We start from the raw sequence: 23,564 nt of genomic DNA on the forward strand, positions 1-23,564 counted from the left end.
ACACTCCCAGTGCCTCTCCATCATCAATTAGTCTATTTGATTTTAATTTTCAAAAGAATGAAAAAACAATAGAAAACCCAGATTTATATTAACACAAACAGCATTTCATTATTTGAGCTTTACATGAATGAAGTGTGTATACAGGTACTTAGATTTTCCCTTCAAGACACATGAATGGGCCTGATTATTACAGAGTCACCTGTTACTTTCTGAGGAGTACTCATAACTTTCAGTAACCATGAGCACTACGTACACAGCAGCATTAAAGTCTATTTCTGGCTCTTTGTGGCTAAGTTACCTTTAAATTTATTTAATATAGCTCCAGTGGCAACTCATAATTTTTATGTACTTTCATGGAAGCACAATTTTTTTTCCACTATATTTCCATCAGCAGTAATGGTAATGGCAGTACTGCCAGAAATACACTAATTAGATTTTAAATCTTTATCATAATGTCCTGTTTGTGTTATATCTCCTTCACTTTGTCCCATTATTGGTTTGTCCATATTACAAATGTATTTCTATCCAGCTCTTTTAGCAGTGTGTTCACGACATATTTTCTGGTTTCCTGCACTACAAGTTGCAAATTTCTTTTCTTACCTGGTTACAATGTATATTGTGAATACACCAGTATATGGCTTTTCTGTACTCTAAGTGTCAAAACAAAAAAAACCCTAAACAAAAGCATCAAATTTGTTTTATTCAACAGAAATATTTTACTTTGACCATTATAATGCATTTAATTGCAGCTGTGTTAAGTCAGTTTAATTGCAAGACTCTCTCACATTAATCCTAACAGTCATTTCTTTCAGTCACCTTTTTTCTGATGAACACAGAAAGATCCCATTCATAAGCTTACAGTTGCATTAAACACAATGTCTCTTCTAAAACCAGAAATGGGTAATTCATTCTCCTTCAAAAATAACTTGCCATACCTGCTGCATTTTCTCGTAATCCCACATCAAATGCAAGTTTATCTGTCTGGGATCTTGATGATGTTAAACATGTCAAATACTGCAAAACAGTGACATTATTGTAAACTAAATCCCAACAGTATCCATTAACATACATGCCAAATTAATACATTCACATTACTTCGTCTTACTATCATATTTAATTTTTTGATGAGTTAAAGATGATGTTGTTATTCAAACAGAAGCTCTTCCTGAACTTTAAACATCAAAATCCTTTTCCACTGCAGCACATTTCCACTTCAGCTGTGCAATTTAGCTTCTACCTCCTGAAGTTTCATACAGCTCATCAGATAGGAACAGGCAAACATCTAATTACAACCCTATCATAATAAGTTTGATTCATGAAAACATTAAAAACATACCAAAAGGTAATAATTATACTTGCAGCTCTGGTATATCAAGGCAACTACAATTTTCAAGGTTCATAAACATAAGCAACATAGAAGATTAATGTAGCATTTCAAGATTAATGTAGTGTTTTCTAGTACAGGAAAAAAGAGGGAAAGTGTTTTCCTGACTTCTCATTTCTTCTGCCTTGTATTAGGTGTATTTACATGGGTCCTTGTAGGTCAAAGATACAAGGCAGCTGAAATCTACAAGGCAGTTGTAGAATATAGTATGATGAAATTTATACAAGGCAGCCTGAAGACAGCATCTTCGTGGACATAATCCATGGAAAATATGGGATGTCAAATGGAATATCTTATCTTATAAAATATGATGGGGGAGAAAATAACATATATCAGAACAAATTAATTTGCTGTAGAAGTTCTTGCTAATGGAAGTTAAAGATTCCTTAAAGACGCAGAAATGATAGATTTTAGGAGCTTTTCAACTACAATTCTGAGTTAAATCAAGAATATGAATTTAAACAATTCTATTGTGTTGAGACACCACAAGTTATTAACTTCTTTCTCATCTAGCACAGAAGATAGCTTGGAAAGAGCATTATTCCAAATTTTTAGTTTTTTTATTTTGGTGAAAAGACATTTCTCATTCATGCTACTCGTTCTGTGCAGGTGGTGCTCCTTCACTTACCATTTCGCTGAAGGAATGTCGAAGCAGTATGGCGTGGCCATATAGCAGGGTCCGGTGGCCACCCCCTTGGGCTGCCTGCAGAACAGGATGGAGAAGGTCAGAACACCACTGCTCTGAGTGCACCATGATCAGAACTACACAACAACATGAAGAGCTGTGGCAGTTCAAGGAAGGAGTGCAAATATTCCAACAAATTATGAAATGAACACACTGGGGAAAAAATAATAATAATGAAGTCGATACAACAATAGCCAAATATCTGCCAAAGGAAAAAATATTGTTTTTTGACAAAGAACTTTTATTGTTACCTGATTTTTATTATGATTTGGTAAAACACAGAATTTCCAAAAACATATTTTAAGTTAAATAAGATACCACTTACCTTTCTTATAAACTTCATGCAGGCATTAAAAAAAATAACAACATAAATACATATATATATACAGAAACTGAAATCTGAAAGAGAAAATAACATGCTTACTGCCTAGAATAGTTTAAGCATATACTGAGAATATCTACTTGCTAATATTAATCTTTAACATAATTCAGATTCATTAAAGCAAGTGCATCCACAGTTTCAACCAAGTACCGTTATTAATTTTGAATATGTAAAACTATGACAAGACAGGGAGAAGCAAAACTGGATTTTTCCATTTGCTTCCTTTAGAGCAAATTTCTTTTATGTTCCTTTTGGATGGCATTTAAGGCCAGTTCTCATCCTTGGATTCATTTGAAAGAGACAAAGATAATTAAAGAATATTCCAAGAGCTCAAATAATGGTTATACATGTGTAGGCAAATGGTTTTACATGCTGTGAACAATACATAAGTTAAACTACTGCCAAGCTTATTCAAAACATGCCATTCATAAAAACTTCTTTTAATCCTGCAGAAGCTTGTCACTGTTTGGTGAAGAAAACTGGAAAAGCATGCAGCAATGACTATAACACCTCTTTTATACATTAAAACTTTTTTTTTAATTAAAAAGGAAATAGTTCGCAAAAAAAGTCAATTGTAATTACAAACAGTTTGTCAAAAGAAAATTACATGTATTCAGTTTGCAACAAGTACATGAATACTGAGAACAAGCAATGAAACCCTTCTGCTATTTTATTAGTGAAAGTTTTTAAATTAATCACTTGCAAGTTTGACTTATAAAAATAAAAAACAAAAGAAGAAAACAACACAACCAAACCAACATAACAAAGCCTCCAAATTGAATAATCTACAGTCTTTCTCTAGAAAAATCTGAAACTAGCAGCAGAACTCTGGTTCAAACTAAATTTAGTATGAAAAGCAAATAATTTTTTATTTCAGCCTTGCTTTTAGTATGAACTGCTGTGTTCCTATTACAGTTTCCTCAATGGGTTGTACCTAAATTTAAAATAAATGAAGGACAAGATAGTTTCAAAATAAATGCAGTACAACAGATTACATTCTTTTTTATTGCCTTCTGTTCCTTAAGCAACAGTGATCATTTTAATCAGAGATTATATGTCTTCAACTTCCAATTCCAAATTAAATATTCATATATCATTATTAACCTCAGATTAAATCTTTCAGCTGCAGTTTGGGGTGAATATTTTGAAATATTAAAAATTATGTCATTTCTTAAAAATTCTAGAAATTTTTAAATTGTTCTTTTGATTTCCTAAGCATATGTTTTTATTTTCATCAAGACTTATTTTATAGAATGCAATGTAATTTCAAAAATAAAGAATACGACTTTTTTATGCAGTGGAAAACAAAAGATCTGCATTAATGAAGTCTGAAAACCATGTATGCAAAGGTTGACAATGCAAGTTCAAAGGTGATATAACTCCATCTTTTGCATCTGTGCAATGATATGTCCCAGTTAAAGATCTGAAGCACAGAATAAGCCATTACGTTGTAAAATAAGTAAAGACATAGTTTTATCATGCTCGGTTTGTAACAGAATGAAAGTTCAATTCAATTTGATTGAGCTGAAATTGGAAAATTAGGGTCAAAACAACCAAATTGATGCTGTTTCTGGATTTGTAGATCACAATTGTCAAAAGAGTTGCACCAGCTCCTCACTGCCAAAGAGAAATTAATGTGATTACACAACTGGAGCAATAATGTCCCAAGAGTACTATGACATCAGGAACCTCTTCTAGAAAATCCTGGACAAGAAAAGAAATGAGGAAAATCTGTACTTAGATTTAATGTTCTTTGAGGTCAATTTACTTACCCCTTCACTAGCATTTTCCCCTGTGCTGGCCAGCATTTCCTGAAGGGCTCTGACAGACAGTGATTGTTCAAGGACGAAATTACAGACACAAAGGTCTGGAGGGACATACTGTAAAAATAAATTAAACAGTGCAAGAACAGATCAGCAGAATAGGTGAAACACAATGAAAAGTGTGTTGGAACGTGTTTATTTTAATTTTTGAATCTATGCTTAATGCCTATTCATCTGCATTTGAGGTAGATGCTACTTTCCTGTATGAAAGCAATATAAATCCATTCTTAATGAATTGACAACACAGCCATTTTACTTTCCTTGAGCTGTATTCCTTACAGTAAAATGAAGCTTCTTCAGGTTCAAATGCAAAAACTTTCTCCCTATATATTATTGTTTTCCTGCCTTTTAGAATGACACCATGGACATTGTATTTGCTCTGTAATGTCACTGACAAAACAGTGTCAGTGTCCAGAGAAGGTATAAGATCTTATACCATGTATGAGGTTGATAGAAGATATTTACAGTAGTAACTAGATGGCTGAGATTCAGAATTTAATGACATAATAATATGAACTCTTTAAGGAAATCCTAATTTCTGAATCAATGTGTCTGCTGTTTATGAAACATGAAACTTCACAACAGATTTTTTTTTTCCAATTTCTTGGCACTGATATGTCCAAAGAGAAAGATATGTTCAAGAGAAAAAGGTCTCAAGGGGAACCAACAATGTACAAAAATATATGGCAGAAAGCACAAAGACATCCAGAGACTACACAGCAGAACCCAGTAAAAGGACAAGAGTAAATTGATACAAAGTGAAATACAAGAAAATGACAAAACACCCCTACTCTTACTGTGAGCATGGTAAACAGTAAAACAGGTTGCCCAGAGAGGCTGTAAAGTCTCCACCCTTGGAGACACTCAAACTCTGGTCTGAGAGTCCTAAGCAATCTGTTCTGTCTGAAGCTATTCTAAGCAGATTTTGCACTTAGTTGACCTTCAGAGACTCTCCCCAACCTTAACAGCTCTGTGTTCTGTGGTTCATGATAAAGATCATGGCTGAGGATGAGCTTTAAAGTGGATATGCACTTTTTTTAAAAATCAGACTGACAAGAGAGAATAAAAGTCCTGATAATGCTGCATTTTAAGGTGATGAAAAGTGAAGAAATATAAACAATTAAGGAAAAAGATGCAGAGAGAACCGAAGAGAAAGAGGAGGTCTTCCTCTGTTTGGTTTATTCCTAACATTATGCTTTAGTAGAGGTTTACAGTTTCATCCCTTCTCTCCTTTCCCCTCTCCGGCTCTGACAATTACCCTTGAGGGATTTGGGCTTTTTTTTTTTCCTTCACATCTCTCTGGCTTCTTTTTTCAATTTTCCATTTTTAATCTTCTAAAATTTTCTTTTACTTAATCATTCTTGTCCCTGTACATTCAACTTCCTGATTGATAATGAAGTCAGGAGTAACACTTAACACCAGTAACTGGCAGGTGACAATGCTTCTAAAATTATCAATCCAGTGTATCAATATATTTGAACCCACAGCAGTAACAGAAATAAGGGAATTCAGTGAAATTAAATATTAATAACAGTCTGGAGACCTAATCTTGAAAATAGGTAGTGTTTCAGTTTCAGGAAGTTTCTTAGTTAAAGAATAGCAGCTTTTCACTCTTATCAGGTGTGCCTCAAAATTTATTTGGAATCTCTGGGAAATTTTTGCAAAAAATTCTATGATGCAGTCAGGAAGAAAAGCATACATAAGGTCCCTCTAGCATCATATTTAAGAAACCATAATTAAATGTGCTTGTGAGTAAGTAGGTTAACATTCACTGATCAGTTACACCAGTTGAGAGTATCAGCTTCTTACTTTAGCTTCTGATGTTGGCTCCAAAAAGCACAGGCGATTCCCAAGTCCCTCAGCTGCCAAGCAAAACTTCCTTTGTTCTTTGTGAATGCTGGCAACACACTGAAGTACTACTTCATCATCCTGTCACAATACAAAGAACAAGAAAAAATTATTTTGATGTTATATGCACACTCTACTGTTAAGAAATCCTGCAACATCTGTTTAAAATTAATGCTATATACTTCTAAATCATATAATGTACATATGCAGAGATTCTTTTGATGTACATCTATGACAGATCTACAAACATGTAAAGATTTCTATAGAGATTTACATTCCAGACTTTATCAAAGTGACGAAGACTGCGCACTGTCTTCAAGGCTTTTGCAACTGTTTTCTTCTTTTGTTTCTTTACCAGTATAAAACAAACTGTAAGCACGCTGTTACTCAGCTAAATATTTTAATGCTTACAGTAAAAAACCTTTACTGCAATTTTGCAAACAACAGTGGTATTTGTTAGCACAGTAAACTATCAACACTATTCCTCAGAATGCAGAATCTTAACTTTTAAGTTTTCCTGTAATATAGAAATCTTTGTGTACAACCAAAGATCCAAGAGGCATTTTTCAGGTGAAAGTTCAGTCATACGAGCTTGATCCTCAAAAGACATATCCCAAGAGTAAGAACATTCTAGAAAAGCGCTTTTACAAATCACTGCATAATACAATGCCAAACACATGAAGTGCCAAACCCTTTTTCCCCTCTTAATATGGACACTAAAGCTGATATAAGCAAGCCAAAAGAGATTAATTTTAGTGTTTGACTGTGTCAAAGCCATATACAGAATTAAAAATAATTTTATTTTCCAAAACTTGTCCACTAACTAAGAAAAAACCTCTGAGAGAGTAGCATGTAGAAACACTTATTTTTGTTACAGGCATGTATGTCACTGTTTGCCAAAAGACACTGCCTGACAAGTTTTTAAGGGGGCAGAAGCTGATAAAACAGGAGTGATATGATATGTCACTGTCCCCTCCAGCTACAAAGTCCTACTGGTGTCACTTATTATTATCAAAGCAGATACACAACAGCCGCCTGCACTGAGTGCTGAGATCTGTTGGACAATTATGTTCTAAAAGCAGCGCTGCTATTTACACTGCCCTTATGCAACTGCACTGCTATGGCACTGCCACGGCTCTGGGCACTTGAAATAAAAGCTGGCAGAAGGAAAGCAATTTTCACCAAAGGAACCAAGTGAGGAAACTAAGGGAAATCAAAAGCATCAATCAAAAGTTTTTCACTTGTGTGATTTCACAGGTGAATGCAAGTTACAGGGCTTTTTTTTAGGTGACCCTTCACTGCCTGCTTACCACTTCTTACTGAAATAGGCAATTATTACATTTCAGATAAATCAGCAGTTATAGACAGTATTTTTCTTACCTAGCTTTGCATGACAATCAGTGGTGGTTTCAACAGTACAGAAAAATAATTCGAAACATATTTGCAAACAATTCTAAAAAATGTAACTGTTAGAATTAATTGATGCTAAAAATTATCTTTCCTCCTGTTGCTTCTGCTTCTATTTCTATGTAAGATAAAAATAATGTTTAAAACATTTTTCATCATCTAGTTCCTGTATCAAGATTTGAAAACACATATTTTAGAGGCAAAAATATTAAAATACTAAAATATGAATTTATGAATACCAAAATTTAGAATAAAATTGAGATTTGCTAGTTAGCACACACTTACCATTACATTAAATTACTTCTATATAAATGAAATTGTATTTATTTTCCCTACTACACTAAAGTATTCATCATTCCACAGAGGTGTACATTAGTAGCCAATATTGTAATTCATAGTTCCCTAAAAAATAAAATTATGTCTTCGGATTTTTTACAGGGGCACATCCTATCTTTTAAAGGACAAGGGGTAACAGCTTCAAACTGAAAGAATGTAGGCTTACAGTAGATACACACAGGCACAGGTTGCCCAGAGAAATTGTGGATGCCCCATCCCTGGATGTGTTGAAAGCTAGGTTGGACGGGGCTCTGATTAATCTGGTCTAATGGAAGGTTTCCCCACCCATGCACTGGGATGGAACTGGATGATCTTGAACATCTCTTCCAATCCAAACTGTTGCATGATTCTATGAACATGCGTAAAACTTACTTAAAATGAGAATTAATCAAATAAATTAACTATTTTATTTTTAAATCCACATGCATAAAATGGCAAGAGTTCCTAATATAATAAAATTAATATTTTCATGTTCTAGAATTCAGAAAAATAAGCACTTAGAATTTACACTGGCATCAGAAAAACTTTATCAATCATTAAGTGCAGTAATCTCAAAATAAAAGCACTGAATGTCTTAAGAAATTTATGCAGCATTCAACACTGATGTTTTATGTTATTCCCCTAAATGGCCAATGTGCCCTTTCCTTTGTGCTACAACACTTAACAAGCTGAGTATTTGCTATGTAGGATAAAAAACTTCAATCGTTTTTTAAAGTGGCAAGAATATTATATGATATTTCAGAATGTTTTGCAGCAAAGCTTTAAAAAGTAGTCATTCATGACTGAGCATAAAGAATTAGCAAAGCCAATACAATCTGCAAATGAGACAATTATTCTCTGTTAAGACGATTCAGTATTAACATATTCTCACTGAAAAAACCATCATTCTGGCTGAGGTCTGTAATTGCTTTTCTGGCCTGAAGATGCTAATAGAAATGAGTTTTATGGAGTTGCTAGGCTATCATGAAAACACAGACCATGTCTCAGCAATACCTTGTTCTCAGTGCCTAGTTTTTGAACCATTAATTCAACAAATTTAAATTATTTTGATTCAGTAAGTGTTTAAAGTGCAATTTTTTTCATCTAGCAGCTCTGACATTTCCATTTTCTACTTCATTTATCTTGGGAGGTGGGGTTTGGGGTTTTTGTGGGGGATTTTTGTGGGGGTTTTGTTGTTTGGTTTGTTTGCTTGTTTGCTTTGGTTGGGTGGTTTTTTGGTTGATTTTTAATAAAACAGGCTTAGAGTTCACACAATCACAGGGAGGAAAGAACATCCATAAACAATGGTCCACTACAGATGGGCATTTGCACAAGAAACTGCTTTTGCTATTCTTCCTCAAAAAGTACCCACATTCTAAGCATCATTTAGTAATAACTGGTTCCCACCAGTGGCATCATCAAGCTAACCATGAGATACATTCTCTATTACCATCATTCCATCTATTCACAAACACAGATGCATAGCAATTCTTAACTTTTTTATTCTGAATGAAGAGGAAGTGGAAGTTCTCCCCTTCAGTTCAGAAATCTTTTATCTGGTTAAGATTCATCTCTCAGCCCTTTAGCAAAAGGACAGTCACAAAGTAACTCCATCCCAAATCAAAGAAGGTTTATGCATTAAAACATGTTAAAATTGCTAAAATATATTCCACATGGTCTGAAATACTGCAGAACTTACCTAGTGTCATGTAGCTAATCCATTCATGTATTCACAGGCATAACTTTTGGAAAAAGGAAAAAGACAGTTTGGGGGATTTGGGGTTCTTTTTGAAAATAGGTAACCACATAATTTTGTGCACTGCAAAAGTAAATTTCTACTTGCTAGAGCTGAAGCTGTATTCCAAATTTGACTATATAGTAATGTCAATATAAACTGAGAAACAAAGGTATTTCTAAAATAGTTACAAATTCAATATATTCTAATTGTAAGAATAAGTTACAAAAAATAGAAATCAACTCTACACAAAAGTATGTCTTTTGTGAATACATTAATTTTTTTTAACAGAAAACTTTTATTCCTAGTCTTCAGCAATACAAAATTAAGCAGTATACTATATAACTTTAAAAATTAATTTTTAAAGGACCACAGTCCAGTAGTTCATTACCAAACACTATTTTGTCTTGATGTTCAGGCTGTTTTCATCCTCAGATTTTATAATATAAAGTGATGGTGAACTTAAACTGAGCTTTCTGTGATAAAATAATAAGACAAAACATAAGAAAAATTGATTTTTATGACTCAATTACTTGACCTGCTGCAGACGAATTCAGTGATCAAGGTGAATTAATTTATTGTTGACATGACCTTGCTACAGCTCTGTTCACTAGTTTTTCAACACTGAATTTGAGAATAAGAAAATTCCAACAATTAGTGAAACTCCTTCTTCATTTGTGCTGTACATATATTCCATAATTTAGAGTATTAGTGATTTATATAGTACACATAAATCTGAATAGGGGCTGTATTCAAAAATAGACACAATTCAAAATATTTTATATTATCAAGCACTGAATCATGAATACGGTAAATATATAGAAGCAAATATTGCTGGAAAATTATACCATACATTTAGTTTATTACCTACTGAGTCAACATATACCTAATCCATATAATATTCAGTGCTGAAAATAAACTGATAAAATAAAATGGACATGGCATTTAAAATTAATCAGTTCTAGATAATCAATTTTGTCATTATATTAGAAGAAGAAAGAGTTTTCTCAAAAAAATTACATATTTGGCCTATAATTTACTCACAGCTATGATAAACATTCAGGTAGGTACTTTCACAGGAATAACTAACTTAAATGCAAAGTGATACAGAATTTTTTAAAAGTACATTCTTCTGTAAAACCATGGAAAACCATTATGATAATACATCCTTTCATTCAAGAAATATTTATTACTTTACAAAAAGCCAACATATATCTATAAAACATGGTAAAACAAGCAGGCAGATGGAGCTGATGCTCTATACAGGCCTGATTAATGAGACACTTGCTGATTATAGATCAGTGCTGCAAAAAAATGAACTAAGTAAAAATCCACAGCGACCTTCACCTTTTCATAGACAACATTCTACTCACATCTCTCCCTCTATCACAAAGCACAGAATGAAAATAAACATTTGAACACTGGCTACAAAATGATTCTTCTATAGGACTGCATTTCTTTAGAGTTTTCTGGAATAATCATGGAAAACAAGTGAAGTTCACCAGAAATTGCAATCTACAGCAATCTACTTTTTTCTTCACAAAATAAGGAACTACATGCAGAGTTAATAATCTTCTATCCAAAGATGGATTTGGTAAATTTGTTTGCGCCCACCAGTTCCTTGTTATTGCTGAGCAGGGCTTGCACAGAGTTAAGGCCTTTTCTGCTTTTTCCAAGGCCACAGGGGCAAGGAATTTGGGGAATTTGGGGAGGTGGGGGAGGTTGGGGAGGTTGGGAGGTGACACAGCCAGGGCAGGTGACCCCAGCTGACCAAAGGGGCATTCCAGACCATATGACATCATTCTCAGCATATACATATTCATATACATATTTCACTTAGATGGAGGAAATAATTATTTTTAATCGTCTTATTTATGTCCATAATAATTATTAAGTCGTATTCTCAAAAAAAATAATGCATCATAGCCAGTTTTTACAAAACAAGGGAAGATTATATATTCAATATCCACCTACATCATGGGAAATACAGCAGCTTTAAGAAAAGCTGTAGCTTAGACATTGAATGTCTAGACAGTGCTTTGTGGGAAGCAAGTCTAAATCAACAGGAAATGGTGAAAATATAGAAGTAAGTAAGTCAAAATGCTTTTTCACTTAATCTATTTTTTTTTTTTTTTGGTAGAGCGATCAGTCTCTGTGCTAGAGTCAAATTTTACACCTGATATAAGGCTGATGATGTATATGAAACATCTGGCACATCCATACCTTGTTTTACTCATTAAAAAAGGTAATTGAAGAAAGGTAACTCAAATTAGCAAGCTGATGAAGCATACCAAGACTTCTTAAATACTAGTATAAAGTGAGTTAACTATGTGCTTCTGTTGTATAAATCCATTTAAATGATCCATTAAAAAACTGTCCATAATTAACTAGTTTCCAGCTTCTTAGTAGATATAGTCAATTATTCCACTAATCCTAAAACAGAAGCTTCATAAAACACCACATTAAAGGATTCCATAACTTCCACATTTGAAAAGAACAAAACTTTTCAAACCTCTAAACTCATGCACTATTTTTGGGATTTATTGCTTCAGTTATTGTTACTGCAACAATTGGCAAATAGGTATTTTTTCTCCCTTTTATACTGTGAAAAATTAATTTCATAAAACTGATACAGAAAACCATTCTGGTATTGCATATTATTTCTGCTGCTGCTCTTCTACTTCAGATAAAGAATGTGGAAAAATTCTGGCTGCTGAATTTATTATTTACCAAGGCAACACAGTCTTAAATATTTACACTTCCTAATTAAGTTCATAAAAATTAAAAGCTTCTTTGATTAAATCTTGGGTTGTTTTGGGTTTGAGGCTATGATCCAAAAAAATAACTTAATGTATTCATTTGCCATCTAGCTAGAACAATTCAGTTTGTTTAGGTTCCTGTACTGCAAAAACAAAGTAATTTTCCTTCAATTAAGAACAACTGTGTATCACATATGTACACACACATCAGATTCAGAGCAAAGTACATGAAGCCTTGCTTCATGGTTGTATCACTTTTCCTCTGCCAAATAACTGAATTGTAACCCTCAACAAAAAAAATCCTTGGGGGAAATTTCCAAAAGCTCTACTGTATTAATCTTTATTTATTTGCTAAAGCAATTCCATTCTAAATAACGAAAATAATTGTTCATTGTTACACGGTGACTGACACTCCTGTGTCACTGGTGAGTCAGAGATGACACAGAATTGTATCAGAAGGCAAAATGGTAAAAGGTCTTGCGTTTATTGAGATCTTAGTCCGACACACGTGGACCTGACTGGTCATTTAATCAATGCATTTCACATGAGTGGTTAATTAAGAAACCACCCTTTGGTAAGCATATTTCCATAACACATTCCACATGTTCACAAACACCAGGTGCAGCAACTTAAGATAATTGTTTATAATTCTTTTCTCTGAGTTTCTCACAGCTTTTCCCAGAGCCATGCCTAGGAAACTATTTGTTTCTCTCTCTCAGCATCCACACTCATGAATACTATGCAGTACAGATTTGACTAATTGAAGTTTTGAATATTTGGACTTTGTTTTTGTTGGAAGATATTTCTCACTTGAAAAAAAAATTATTACAGGTACAAAGTTAGTGGAAGACGGATTTTTCATTTTGCCTACTCTTTGTCAAGGTAAAAAGAAACTTCTTTCTTTTTTTGATTAGTCATGAGAAAAAAGAAAGAGGAAACCAAATAAAACCTCAAAAATGCTTTTAAGTCTCAAAACTGACCCAAACCCAAAAGACATAGAAAAAAAGAAACCAACAAAAATTATCTACACCCTACTAGGCTTACACACTTACCTAGGTTACACTATAAACGCAACCTAGCAGGTCTTTACTGAAGGCTCAGCATTGATCAGCAGTCCCCAGACAAAACTACAATGTCTGTGGAATCCTGAGGTCCCCTGAACAGTGGGTGGCTGTTAGAGGCAGCTTAGCCTCACCAAGCACACGAGGAAAGGTGTGATACAGACATAGTGATGTGAAGCAGCAGCAGCCATCACCCTCAGCCTGCAGACTTTGACAGGAGGACAATTTGTGAGCCTCCTCTTTGGACATAAACTAAGAAGGAACATAGGCAAATAAAGTGTATTGTGTCTTCCAGGACAGTTTTGTTGTGTATTCTTTCATTCTCTTTACTTCTTCAGATCAAAACAATGACAAGTCACCAAGTTCTTCAGCAGCTCAAATCCCTCTTTTTAAATTAATATGAACAGTATGAACTTTAATCCTATGCTTCCTTATAAAATGATAAACAAACAGAACAAAGAGGCAATATACAATGTATATGATCCTTGTTGAAGCTGTGTGAACATTTAAAAAGTTCTGGAAATTAAATAATTATTTTCAAACTTATGTTTGGACATACTTTGTCCTAATTCAAATGCTCTTACAGGTAACCTTATACTTCTATTCAACTTAAAAGGCTGTGAAACAGGTACCCACATTACCATATTCTATTCAGTATTTACATATTTAAGAGTTTCAATCATATTATCAGGCAGCAGAAGTAAAAGCCTGTGCCTGCTCATCAAAAAATACATAAATTATAATAATAGGAAAAAATTTAAAGAAAACTGTAAACTGCTAAGAAAGATAAAGTTGTCCAGACAAATTTAATTATTACCTTTTGAAAAAAAAAAAATACCCAAACTACATTTCCAGTCATTAAACCATTTTTATTGGTTTTTCTCTTACATACACGCCAGCAAAGCAAATGTTTCCTGTTTACAGAACTACCAATTTTGTCTCACAGCAGTTACATTTTGCCATTCTGCCAAGGAGACATGAATCTTCTGTACCTTTCTTGAAAGCACTTCTCCTCACACTGTCCACTTATAATAATAAAGATAAAATTTTTCAATAAATACTAACATACTTGCTCCATAAATTTATATTGGAATATTGTTTACTAGAGGATGTATCCAAGGATAACCTAAAGCAAGGTTTAAATCAGAGTCAGCTTATGATCCAAGAAAGGTTCATAAAAGTTTCAAATTATATTTTTCACTTCTGTAATTAGAAGAGCTTACACAGGCCTGCTGCAATATGATAAAATTCATTAGGACCTCCATCCAGAAATCCATACTGCATGAATACTTTGGTCCCAAAATACAGACATCACAGTCATGTAATTGAAACACGAAGAGGTCACATAAATATATCATCTTGGGTTTTCCTCTGCTTAAATGTCTATAAATAAGTCTTCTGGTAAGCTTATGTGTTAACATCTAAAACAGAGGTGTGCTTGGGCACTTCATATTGTAAATCACCACAAAACCCACAAACAAATGAAGGAAACCAATATCCAGAGCAGATCTTAAATCAGTGGTGGTCAGGGGGAGGTGGATTCTCAGGAGATTTAGTTTTACTTCTAGTACTGGCTGTTGGTTGTTTTTAACATATTTTTATAAATTAAAAGCCTCTATTTCTTTGTAGAAATGTACCAAGGATGGGGCCTGTCTGAGGCCTGTCTTCCCCCAGTAAGCATACAAATTTCTCCCAGTAACTACAGCCTGTTCACTGCAAATGGATCCTTATGATGACAGCAGAGTTCTTTAATGGAAATTCACACAGCACCTTCTGACAGTTCTCAGAAGATTTTAAAAATAGAATTGGGGTTTTCGTTGTCAGTCTACGCCTTCAACAGTGGTTGGACAAAAGCCTAATCATAACTCTGTAACATATTCCCCTATCTTATATCAAGGCATCAGCAAGGCAGAATAAGCAAATATACAGCAATAAAACTCACACACACAAAAAAAACTCCACCAAAAAACCCAAACAAAAACAAAAAAACCCCCTTCTTTGAATAAAAAAATGCTTCAGAAAGTCAAGTAGCATAATATTGACCATTTAACTTCTTTTTTATTTTTAATCCAAATCCAGGTGGTTGCCATTGAAGAATTTAGATAGTTAGCTGCCCTTTGTATCACAGCTTTCTCCACCTTTCCCTTTATACAGTTCTTTGTGGGAATTAGATAGCATGAGAGAGTGACCACAAAGGGACCAAATGCCAAGACCAAGTGTAATATTCAAAATATTTATCTATCATCTATCATTAAAGCTGAGTACTAAATATTCTTTTAAAATTACTCCTTTGATTTTTAAACTGGAATGCATGAGAAAGAGAAGACTCATTAATAGAGCTGGGGTAAACTAGCTGTGCAGACCATGTAGGTGCATCTCAGGCAAAATGTCATGTCCTATCAGGCAGAGCCCTGTCATTCTTTAAGAAAATGTTCTGGATTCAGCAGGGGTAGAATTAATTTTCTTCACAGTGGCTGATAGAGGACCATGTTTTGGATTTGTGCTGAACACAGGATTAATAATACAGAGATGTTTTTGTTGTTGCTGAGCTGGGCTTGCAAAGAGCCAAAGCCTTTTTCTGCTTTTCATATGGCCATGTTGGTGGGGAAGCTGGGGGTGCATGGGAGTTTGGGAGATGACATAGCCAGGGCAGGTGACCCCAGCTGACCAAAGGGACATTCCAGACCATGGCATCATTGTCACTATATAAATTTGGGGGAAGAAGGAAGAAGGGAAGACATTTGGAGTGATGGTGTTTGCCTTCCCATTCATCATTCCAGGTGATGGGGCCCTGCTTCCCTGGGGCTGGCTGAACACCTGCCTGCCCATGGGCAGCACTGAATTCATTCCTTGTCTTGCTTTGCTGGTGTGCACAGCTTTTGCTTTCCCTATTAAACTGTCTTTGTCTCAATCCAGGGGTTTTCTGACTTTTACCCTTCTGATTATCTCCCTGATCTCACTGGTGTGGGAGAGAGCAAGTGACTGCATGGGGCTTGGCTGCTGGCTGAGGTTAAACCAAGACAGAAAGGAAGTGACATTAAGCATACATGTTAATTAACAGAATGGCAGATTGACTAAAAGCATGAAAATATACACCATGCTGATCAAGGAAGTGGAATTATCCAAGAAAGGTGTGCCCTGACTAAGTACCTTAACATTATTACTGGATGGACACGTTAGACCAAGGATGAACATGTTAGGTCCCAAGGAGGGCTGTGAAACAGTCAGAGATTTGGAGCAGCTCTCTTGTCAAGAAAGGCTGAGAGGGTGGTAACAATGGTCTCATCAAAAAGGCTGAGAGAGCTGGGGTTGGTCATCCTGGAGACGAGAAGGCTTCAGGGAGATCTCAATGAAGCGCTTCAATACTTAAGGGGACTTATAAGATGAAAAGAGGCTTTTTACCAGGGCCTCTAAGGACAGGATAAGGGACAACAGGTTTAAACTAAAGGAGTGTAGATTCAGGTTGGACTCAAGAAAGAACTATTTTAGCATGTGGGTGATAAGATACCAGAACATGTTGTCCAGGAAAGCTGTGGATGTGCCATCATTGGAACAGGTCTCTGAGCAACCTGATCCAGTGAAAAATGTCTCTGCCCATGGCAGGGGCTAGACTAGACGATCTTTAAAGTTCCTTCTGACCCAAACCATTCTATGATTCTATGAGTTGTGGTGTCAGAACTGGCATGCTTTGCAACTCTCACATTCATAACCTCTGGTAAAGGTTATATAAGCAAATGAAGAAAAACACTAGATATGTTAGGAAACGAAGATGTGATAGTTAATTTTGAAGGAGCATCCTTTTGGACAGAGGAATGAATGTAAGCTACATTGTTGTGTATATACATAGTTGCATATATTTTGTTTGTTTTGCCCATTTCTTTTACATCTGGTGCAAGTGAAGCAGTTAGTAATGGGAAGATATAACATTCTGGCAAATTTACAATAAATTTCATTGCAGAAATTAACTCATAAGTGAAGTTCACAAATGTAAGAAATTTTGGCATAATAAACTCAATCTGTAGGGTTTAGCTTAGAAAATTTTACTGTTTGAAAGATGACCATAAATATTAATGGAATGGCCAGTGTCTTGTCTCAATTACAGATGAACCAATTTAAAAAACTTGACACCTGACAGCAAGAAGGAATCCAAATAGAAGCCGTCAGCCTTTTGGAATCTTAGTGCATGACCACTACCAGATTAGTAAAGATACCAGCAGCAACAAACATTTAGATCATATCTATTTCAAAATGAGAATGGGTATGCACTTTTTTAGCATATTCTTTAAATCATGTGTTTTGTATATGACTAGTCTCTCTGAACTATCAACTAAAAATATTTCAGACATTTATTTAATATCTCACTTTGTTAAAGATGTAAAGTTTCCCTTTTGGACTAACAGCTTTTACCAGGAAACTGAAATGCTGACTTTTAGTCAAAAATCATATGGATTTTTTACAGAACCCAATACCATTCAGGATTTTAAACATGGTCTATATCAACTGTTGACAAAAGGGCTTTGAAAATAAGGGCCATATAATGAGACAAAAAATTGTCTTCTTTAAATTTTAGGAACTCAAAACAAATTGGAAAAGTCCTAAAAAATTAAACAAAGCAGAATTTGCTCAGTCACTATATGAAGTTGTAGGCTAGCTGCTTTCTACATGAACATAGAAGAAACCTTCACAGATACTATTTTTTTAAAATATTATTCTCAGAGGAGATTTTCAATGTCATAGTGACCTGAATTTAAGTCATGCTTGTCAGATCTAGGCAGCAGCACCACAGATAAACAGACAGTAGCATTTAAACACATACAGAGGGTTTGCAAGACTCAGGACTTTGCATCAGGTCTCAGAACCAGAGTGAGCCTGTGAATATCCAATAAGTTTCTACATGCTACCTATCCAGATTTTAGGAGGAAGGGGGGAAAAAAAGCCATGAGAGCTGGAATGTTGCCATATAAATAATTTTTTTGTCAATGACCCAAACATGATATGACATCAGTATGAGATAAGATAGATCTGAAGCAGAAATGCAAGGTATCACAGGGTCTAGAATTATTAAATGATTCTTTGTAACTATTTTATATCTTGGGGAAGACAGTGATGGGTTTTAAAGATATTTTAATCAAGAAAAGAGAGGCTTAGATTAAGGTTGAAGCTTCTTCTCCAAAGCTTCTATAAACAAGATATAAATGTGGCTGTGAACATAAAGCTGATGAGCTGCCAGGCAAAAAAGGATTGGTAAGATGGGAAAGATATGAAACAGGTTCAAATTTATATGTGTACATGGGAGATCACAAATTATACAGAGAAAGAATTCTAAAGGAAGTCCAATACCTGTAGTTATCCTGTACTAGCAAATATACAGATATAATAGTGTATATTTGAACATTCACTCAATATACAGACATATTAAGGGGTGTAGAGGACATTGAAGAACTTTGACAAGCAGTGCTCTTCCTCAAACTATTAATTCAACTTCTCTGATAGTATACTTATTGAGAGAATTTTAGAACAGTGTGACATCACATATATGGTGGTATATATTATCTAGACAAAAAGAATTCTGGGCATAGTTTTTAAAATTTACTAGAAAATTGATACATTTCAGTGGCAAATTCCTTTATGTGGGTATATATATATATATATATATATACAAACAAGACTCAGTGTCAGCCACAATTACTTCCCCAATGTTAAACCACAGAATTAAAGAAACTTTATCGTTTATAGAGCTATGGTGCCAACAAATTATTTTAAAATATGCTTAATATCAGGATATAATACCTTTGAAATCCAGCTGTATCTTCCATTTCTTAATCCATACTCCATTATGTTGATACTGCACTATGTATATGCACACATCTGTTAATTCGTTGGGTTGTAACTATCAGTAAAACTTTTTAAAGAAGTCTGCTAAGATGAATTACATTCATATTTCAACAAAGACTTCTGAAAACCATAAATTACTGTCTTGTATATTTGACCTTAACTATCCATTACAATCCTGAATTATGACTTCTGAAATTTATTGCAGAAGTGAACTCTGCTATTTTTGGAAATTTTTTTTTAAAAAAACTTCACTAATAGTCAGTAATCATCCACATCTGTTACAGCTGAAAAGCAAAAATGTAACAGATGCAGGAAAATTACAACAGAAATCTTTCAAACAGGATTTGAAAAACACAGCAGATACTTTAACAGTCTTCATACAAAATACATGAAAAAAAGAAGACTGAATAAAGTAGGAGAGCTAGCACAGAAATAAAATGGGAAAATTTAAGTACATTCAACTGCCGTCCATTCCATGTCAAGCATTCACACATATTAAAAAAGCTGGGTTATAGAAAGTGAAATACTCAAGGTTTAGACAAGAACTGACTGGAACAGGAGATTGAAAGTGCATAAATGAATCATATTCATCAACTGTACCCTCCAAAATAAAATATTCAAATCACCAACCAGCAGCTGCATGGCAGTTTTCCCTGCATAGTGGTTTAAGTCCTACAATTATTGCTACTCCAGTAGGAGTACAAATCTGCAAGCAGTAGAAATGTCCTAAAAACATGACAGATCACTCACTCTGGCAGACTGAGTGGGAATATGTGAGTTAACTACATGGTCAGTCACTGGTGTCATTACCTTGGATCAATAATTGAGGGCAAGCACAATTACTGAAAAGATTTCTGCAAACTTAGGAAGAATATTTCTCAGTATATACCTAATGATGTTACAAAGAATAATAAAGGCATATTCGTTTGCTTTGTGCTTTTTTTCATGAATTAGATGGTGCCAAAGGAAAGTGCACTTAATTTTGCAATTAAGTTGATTTCTGTAGAAAAGTCGGTATCGCTGTATTCCCCACTGCTCCTGTCCCAGATAACATTAGCAGTGCTTGCTTACTTCATAAGGTTCACTTAAGAGTTCTGATACCTGCTCTACCAAAAATCAGCCAACACATTCACAAACAAATTAGAGAGCCAAACCTTGATGTGTTTTCAGCAGATAAGTTCATAAAATTTAAATGTTTAATAATCACTTACATACTTTGCACTTTACAAATTCACACCAAATTATGTTCACCAGTCTGCCACATCATAAGAAGCAAAGAATATCTAACTGTTTTGTCACCAGGCAGCAGGGGGGGACCTAAGAGATGAGGAGAATGGAGCCAGGTCTCTGCTCAAGGCAATTGGTGAATCCCTTGGCAGCCTACCTCACCTTCCCAAGTGCCCTTGTACAATAGAAATGAGCTCTGGGAGTGAGGGTCAGGCACACGGCAACATGGACAGGTTGGGGAATAGTCCAGGGTGAATTAGTCTACCTGCCACACCATGACTGCCTCAGTTATGACAAAAAAGTCCTCCAAGATTTCCTTCTGAGACAAACAGAGGTATCAATATGCTGACTGGAACCAAGCCATAGAGATGTCTGCTGCCTCCTTGGGGTCCAGGTTAGAGATGTAACCAAGAAACTTTCCAGTCTGGTACAACCCTCTAATTATCATCCATTACTGGTTTTTCAAATGGGCAGCAACGAAGTCCCAAGAAGCTTGAGGAATATCAAGAGGGACCTCACTTCTTTGGGGTAACTCATTGAGGGATCTGGAGCACCAGTAGCGTTCTCTCTTCTAGCAGTTGCAGGGGAAAGTGGGAGTAGGAAAATCACACAGATGAATAACTGCTCTGAGCCTGGTGTTACCAGCAGGATTTTGTGGTTTTTCATCACAGATCAGTTTACAAAACATCAAGACTGTTGACAACAGATGGGGCACACCTGTCCCAAAGCAGAAAAAGGATCTTCACATAGGTTTTAGCAGGGCTCAGCGAAAGAGCCTTAAATTAGATTTGAAGGGGAAAGGGATAAAACGAGGCTTGCTAGAGATAAGCCTGGGGATAGCACATCAGGGACTTTATCATTTTCTACAACTACCTGAAAGGAGATTACAGCCTGGTGGGTATCAGCATCTTCTCACAGATAACAAGGGAAAGGTTGAAATGAAGGTTGAAAGGTATGAAAGGAAATGGTCTGAAGTTGCAATAGAAGTTTAGATTGGATCTTAAGAAAATCTTCACTGAAAGAGTGGTCAGGCACTGGAATATGCTGCCCAGGGAAGTGGTGGAATTGCCATCTCTGGGTTCGATTTGGCACTTGGGGACATGATTTAGTGGTGAACAATGCAGTGCTCAGTGATGAACAATGCAGAACTCAGTGATCTCAGAGGTTTTTTCTAACCTCAGAAATTCTGTTTCTGTCTTGAGTTGGAAGTGACCTTTAGAGACTGTCTAGTTCTACCCCTATGCTCAAAGTAGCATCAACATCAATGAGGTGCTCAGAACCATATCCAGTTAGGTTATAAATATGTCCTGAGACAGAGACTTCTGAGCCTTCCTGGACTACCTGTTCCATTGTTTGACTATTCCAAAATAGGAAAAAAATAATTTATCTTCAGGATGAGGATTGAAGTTTGTTAGTGAAGCTCTCAAGACTCACAAGCACACAAAAATTTGCAGTTCCCTGAATTATCTGCTTAGGCCCTCTGCCTAATACTAGGGTGTCTTACTTGCCAGCTTGAAGTTTGCTTTGCAAATTACACACACATGGCCCTCATGATCCAGGTGAGGGGAAAATGTTGACTCCAGTGTCACCCCCAGCAGTTGGTGCTTAGGCACATGGGCCCTAAGAACTGTAGCTTCCATGCCAGCTATTGGCACTAACACCCTCAATTCATTTCACCCAGACCCCTACAGCTTGCACGTAGGACCGATGACCCAAGGTCCTTCAGCAGCAGTTGATGCTGAAACTCCTGCGTGCTCTGGATGCTGGTACAGAAAATGTGTGTTCCTTCACCCAAAGTCTGATTCCAGTTCCTGCCTCAAATTCACTCACCCCAGTTCACTCAGTAACTGTCAATCCTTCTAAGATCCACAGAGCCCAGAGCCACTGATGAAAATGCTCATACTTGCTCCAGCTGCTGGCACCACATACACAGCAGAGCTTCATTTGAGGTCTGATTCCAGTTGCTAGTGTCACTCCTTACAGCACTCATGCACAGGAAAAATAATGAGTATTAAGTAGGAAGATAAACTGCTGTGATCAGGCATAGGGCTGCCAGGCAAGCACACTCACTGGGCACTGTTATGCAAAACCAGCCTTTTTATAGCTCCACCTGTCAATCCCCTAGCGTCACTTTTCTCTTCCCCACTCCCCTTCCACTAAACAGCTCTTCCTAAATTTTGCAGTCTTATTGATTACCTTCAAATAATTTAGAAACCTTCATATTCGCTGCCTTATCAATTACAAAGTCCAGATGTGTTTCTCCAAATGCTGCTTGTGTGTTCTTAATGGGCCATCACTTAACAGCTGAAGAGCCCAGGTCTTTGCCATTGTCTCCATTTTCCCATGTCTACAATGTTTGTATCTCTGTCTGTTTTGTTTATCTAGCAATCCCCCCAACCTTATCCTTTCTTCTCCACGTACACCTTGTTTTAAGAATAAAAGGAAAAACATTCAGCAAAGATCTTAGTTCTGCTTGTGCAAGGAGATTATATGCAAGAACCTATAAAATGCTTGAACTTTGTAACTTCAAAATCAGCAACAAGTGCGCTGCTCACTGAGCACTTAATACAGCAGAAAAAGGTAAAGTCTTCATAGTGTGTTAGGTTGGCATATGTCCCAACATGCACAGAACACTTGTAGGTTTTTTATGCTACACCACCATAAACATCTGGTTCAACTGATTACCAATGCAGCACACAGACGTGAGCAAGCAAATATTTTTTTTTTTATTTCTGATATCCTGTTTCAAATGCAGACACTTGCAGAATAACCAATTTTCTTCCTCAAGTTTACAAGTTATTGTGTGCTTGGACTTTCAAAATTCATACTGCCTGCTTCCGTGAAACCTTAGTTATCACTAAGAGCTAAATTAGATTTTCTTATTGTGAATACTGAGACCAATTTTATGCTTGCACATATGCTAAGTTGGATTCATCTCTCTTTTGATATATGAAGAAAAAGGAAATTACAAAGTTACAAAATCTATCAACACTTCAAACTGTCTTACAGGGAAACTGTTATATTCCCACTGTGAGTTTCTGCCACAGAAATTACTGCCTGACATCCATTATTTCAAAATGTTCATGTCTACAAAACTCATCTG

At 35.5% G+C, this 23,564-nt stretch overlaps 1 protein-coding gene across 1 annotated transcript in view; it reads right to left on the reverse strand.

Annotated features, from left to right (window-relative positions):
• RYR3 (ryanodine receptor 3) overlaps nt 1–23,564 on the reverse strand; it is a 198,456-nt gene that overhangs the window by 144,708 nt on the left and 30,184 nt on the right. Inside the window, exons 2-5 of the mRNA XM_058025703.1 lie at nt 6,084–6,203; nt 4,224–4,331; nt 2,013–2,087; nt 936–1,014 (exon numbers count right to left, since the gene is read on the reverse strand). Coding sequence (XP_057881686.1) covers nt 936–1,014; nt 2,013–2,087; nt 4,224–4,331; nt 6,084–6,203 — 382 coding nt within the window. The remainder of the gene's footprint in view (nt 1–935; nt 1,015–2,012; nt 2,088–4,223; nt 4,332–6,083; nt 6,204–23,564) is intronic.

The sequence above is a fragment of the Melospiza georgiana genome, chromosome 6 (assembly GCF_028018845.1).
Source record: "Melospiza georgiana isolate bMelGeo1 chromosome 6, bMelGeo1.pri, whole genome shotgun sequence".
NCBI classification, from domain to species: Eukaryota; Metazoa; Chordata; class Aves; order Passeriformes; family Passerellidae; genus Melospiza; species Melospiza georgiana.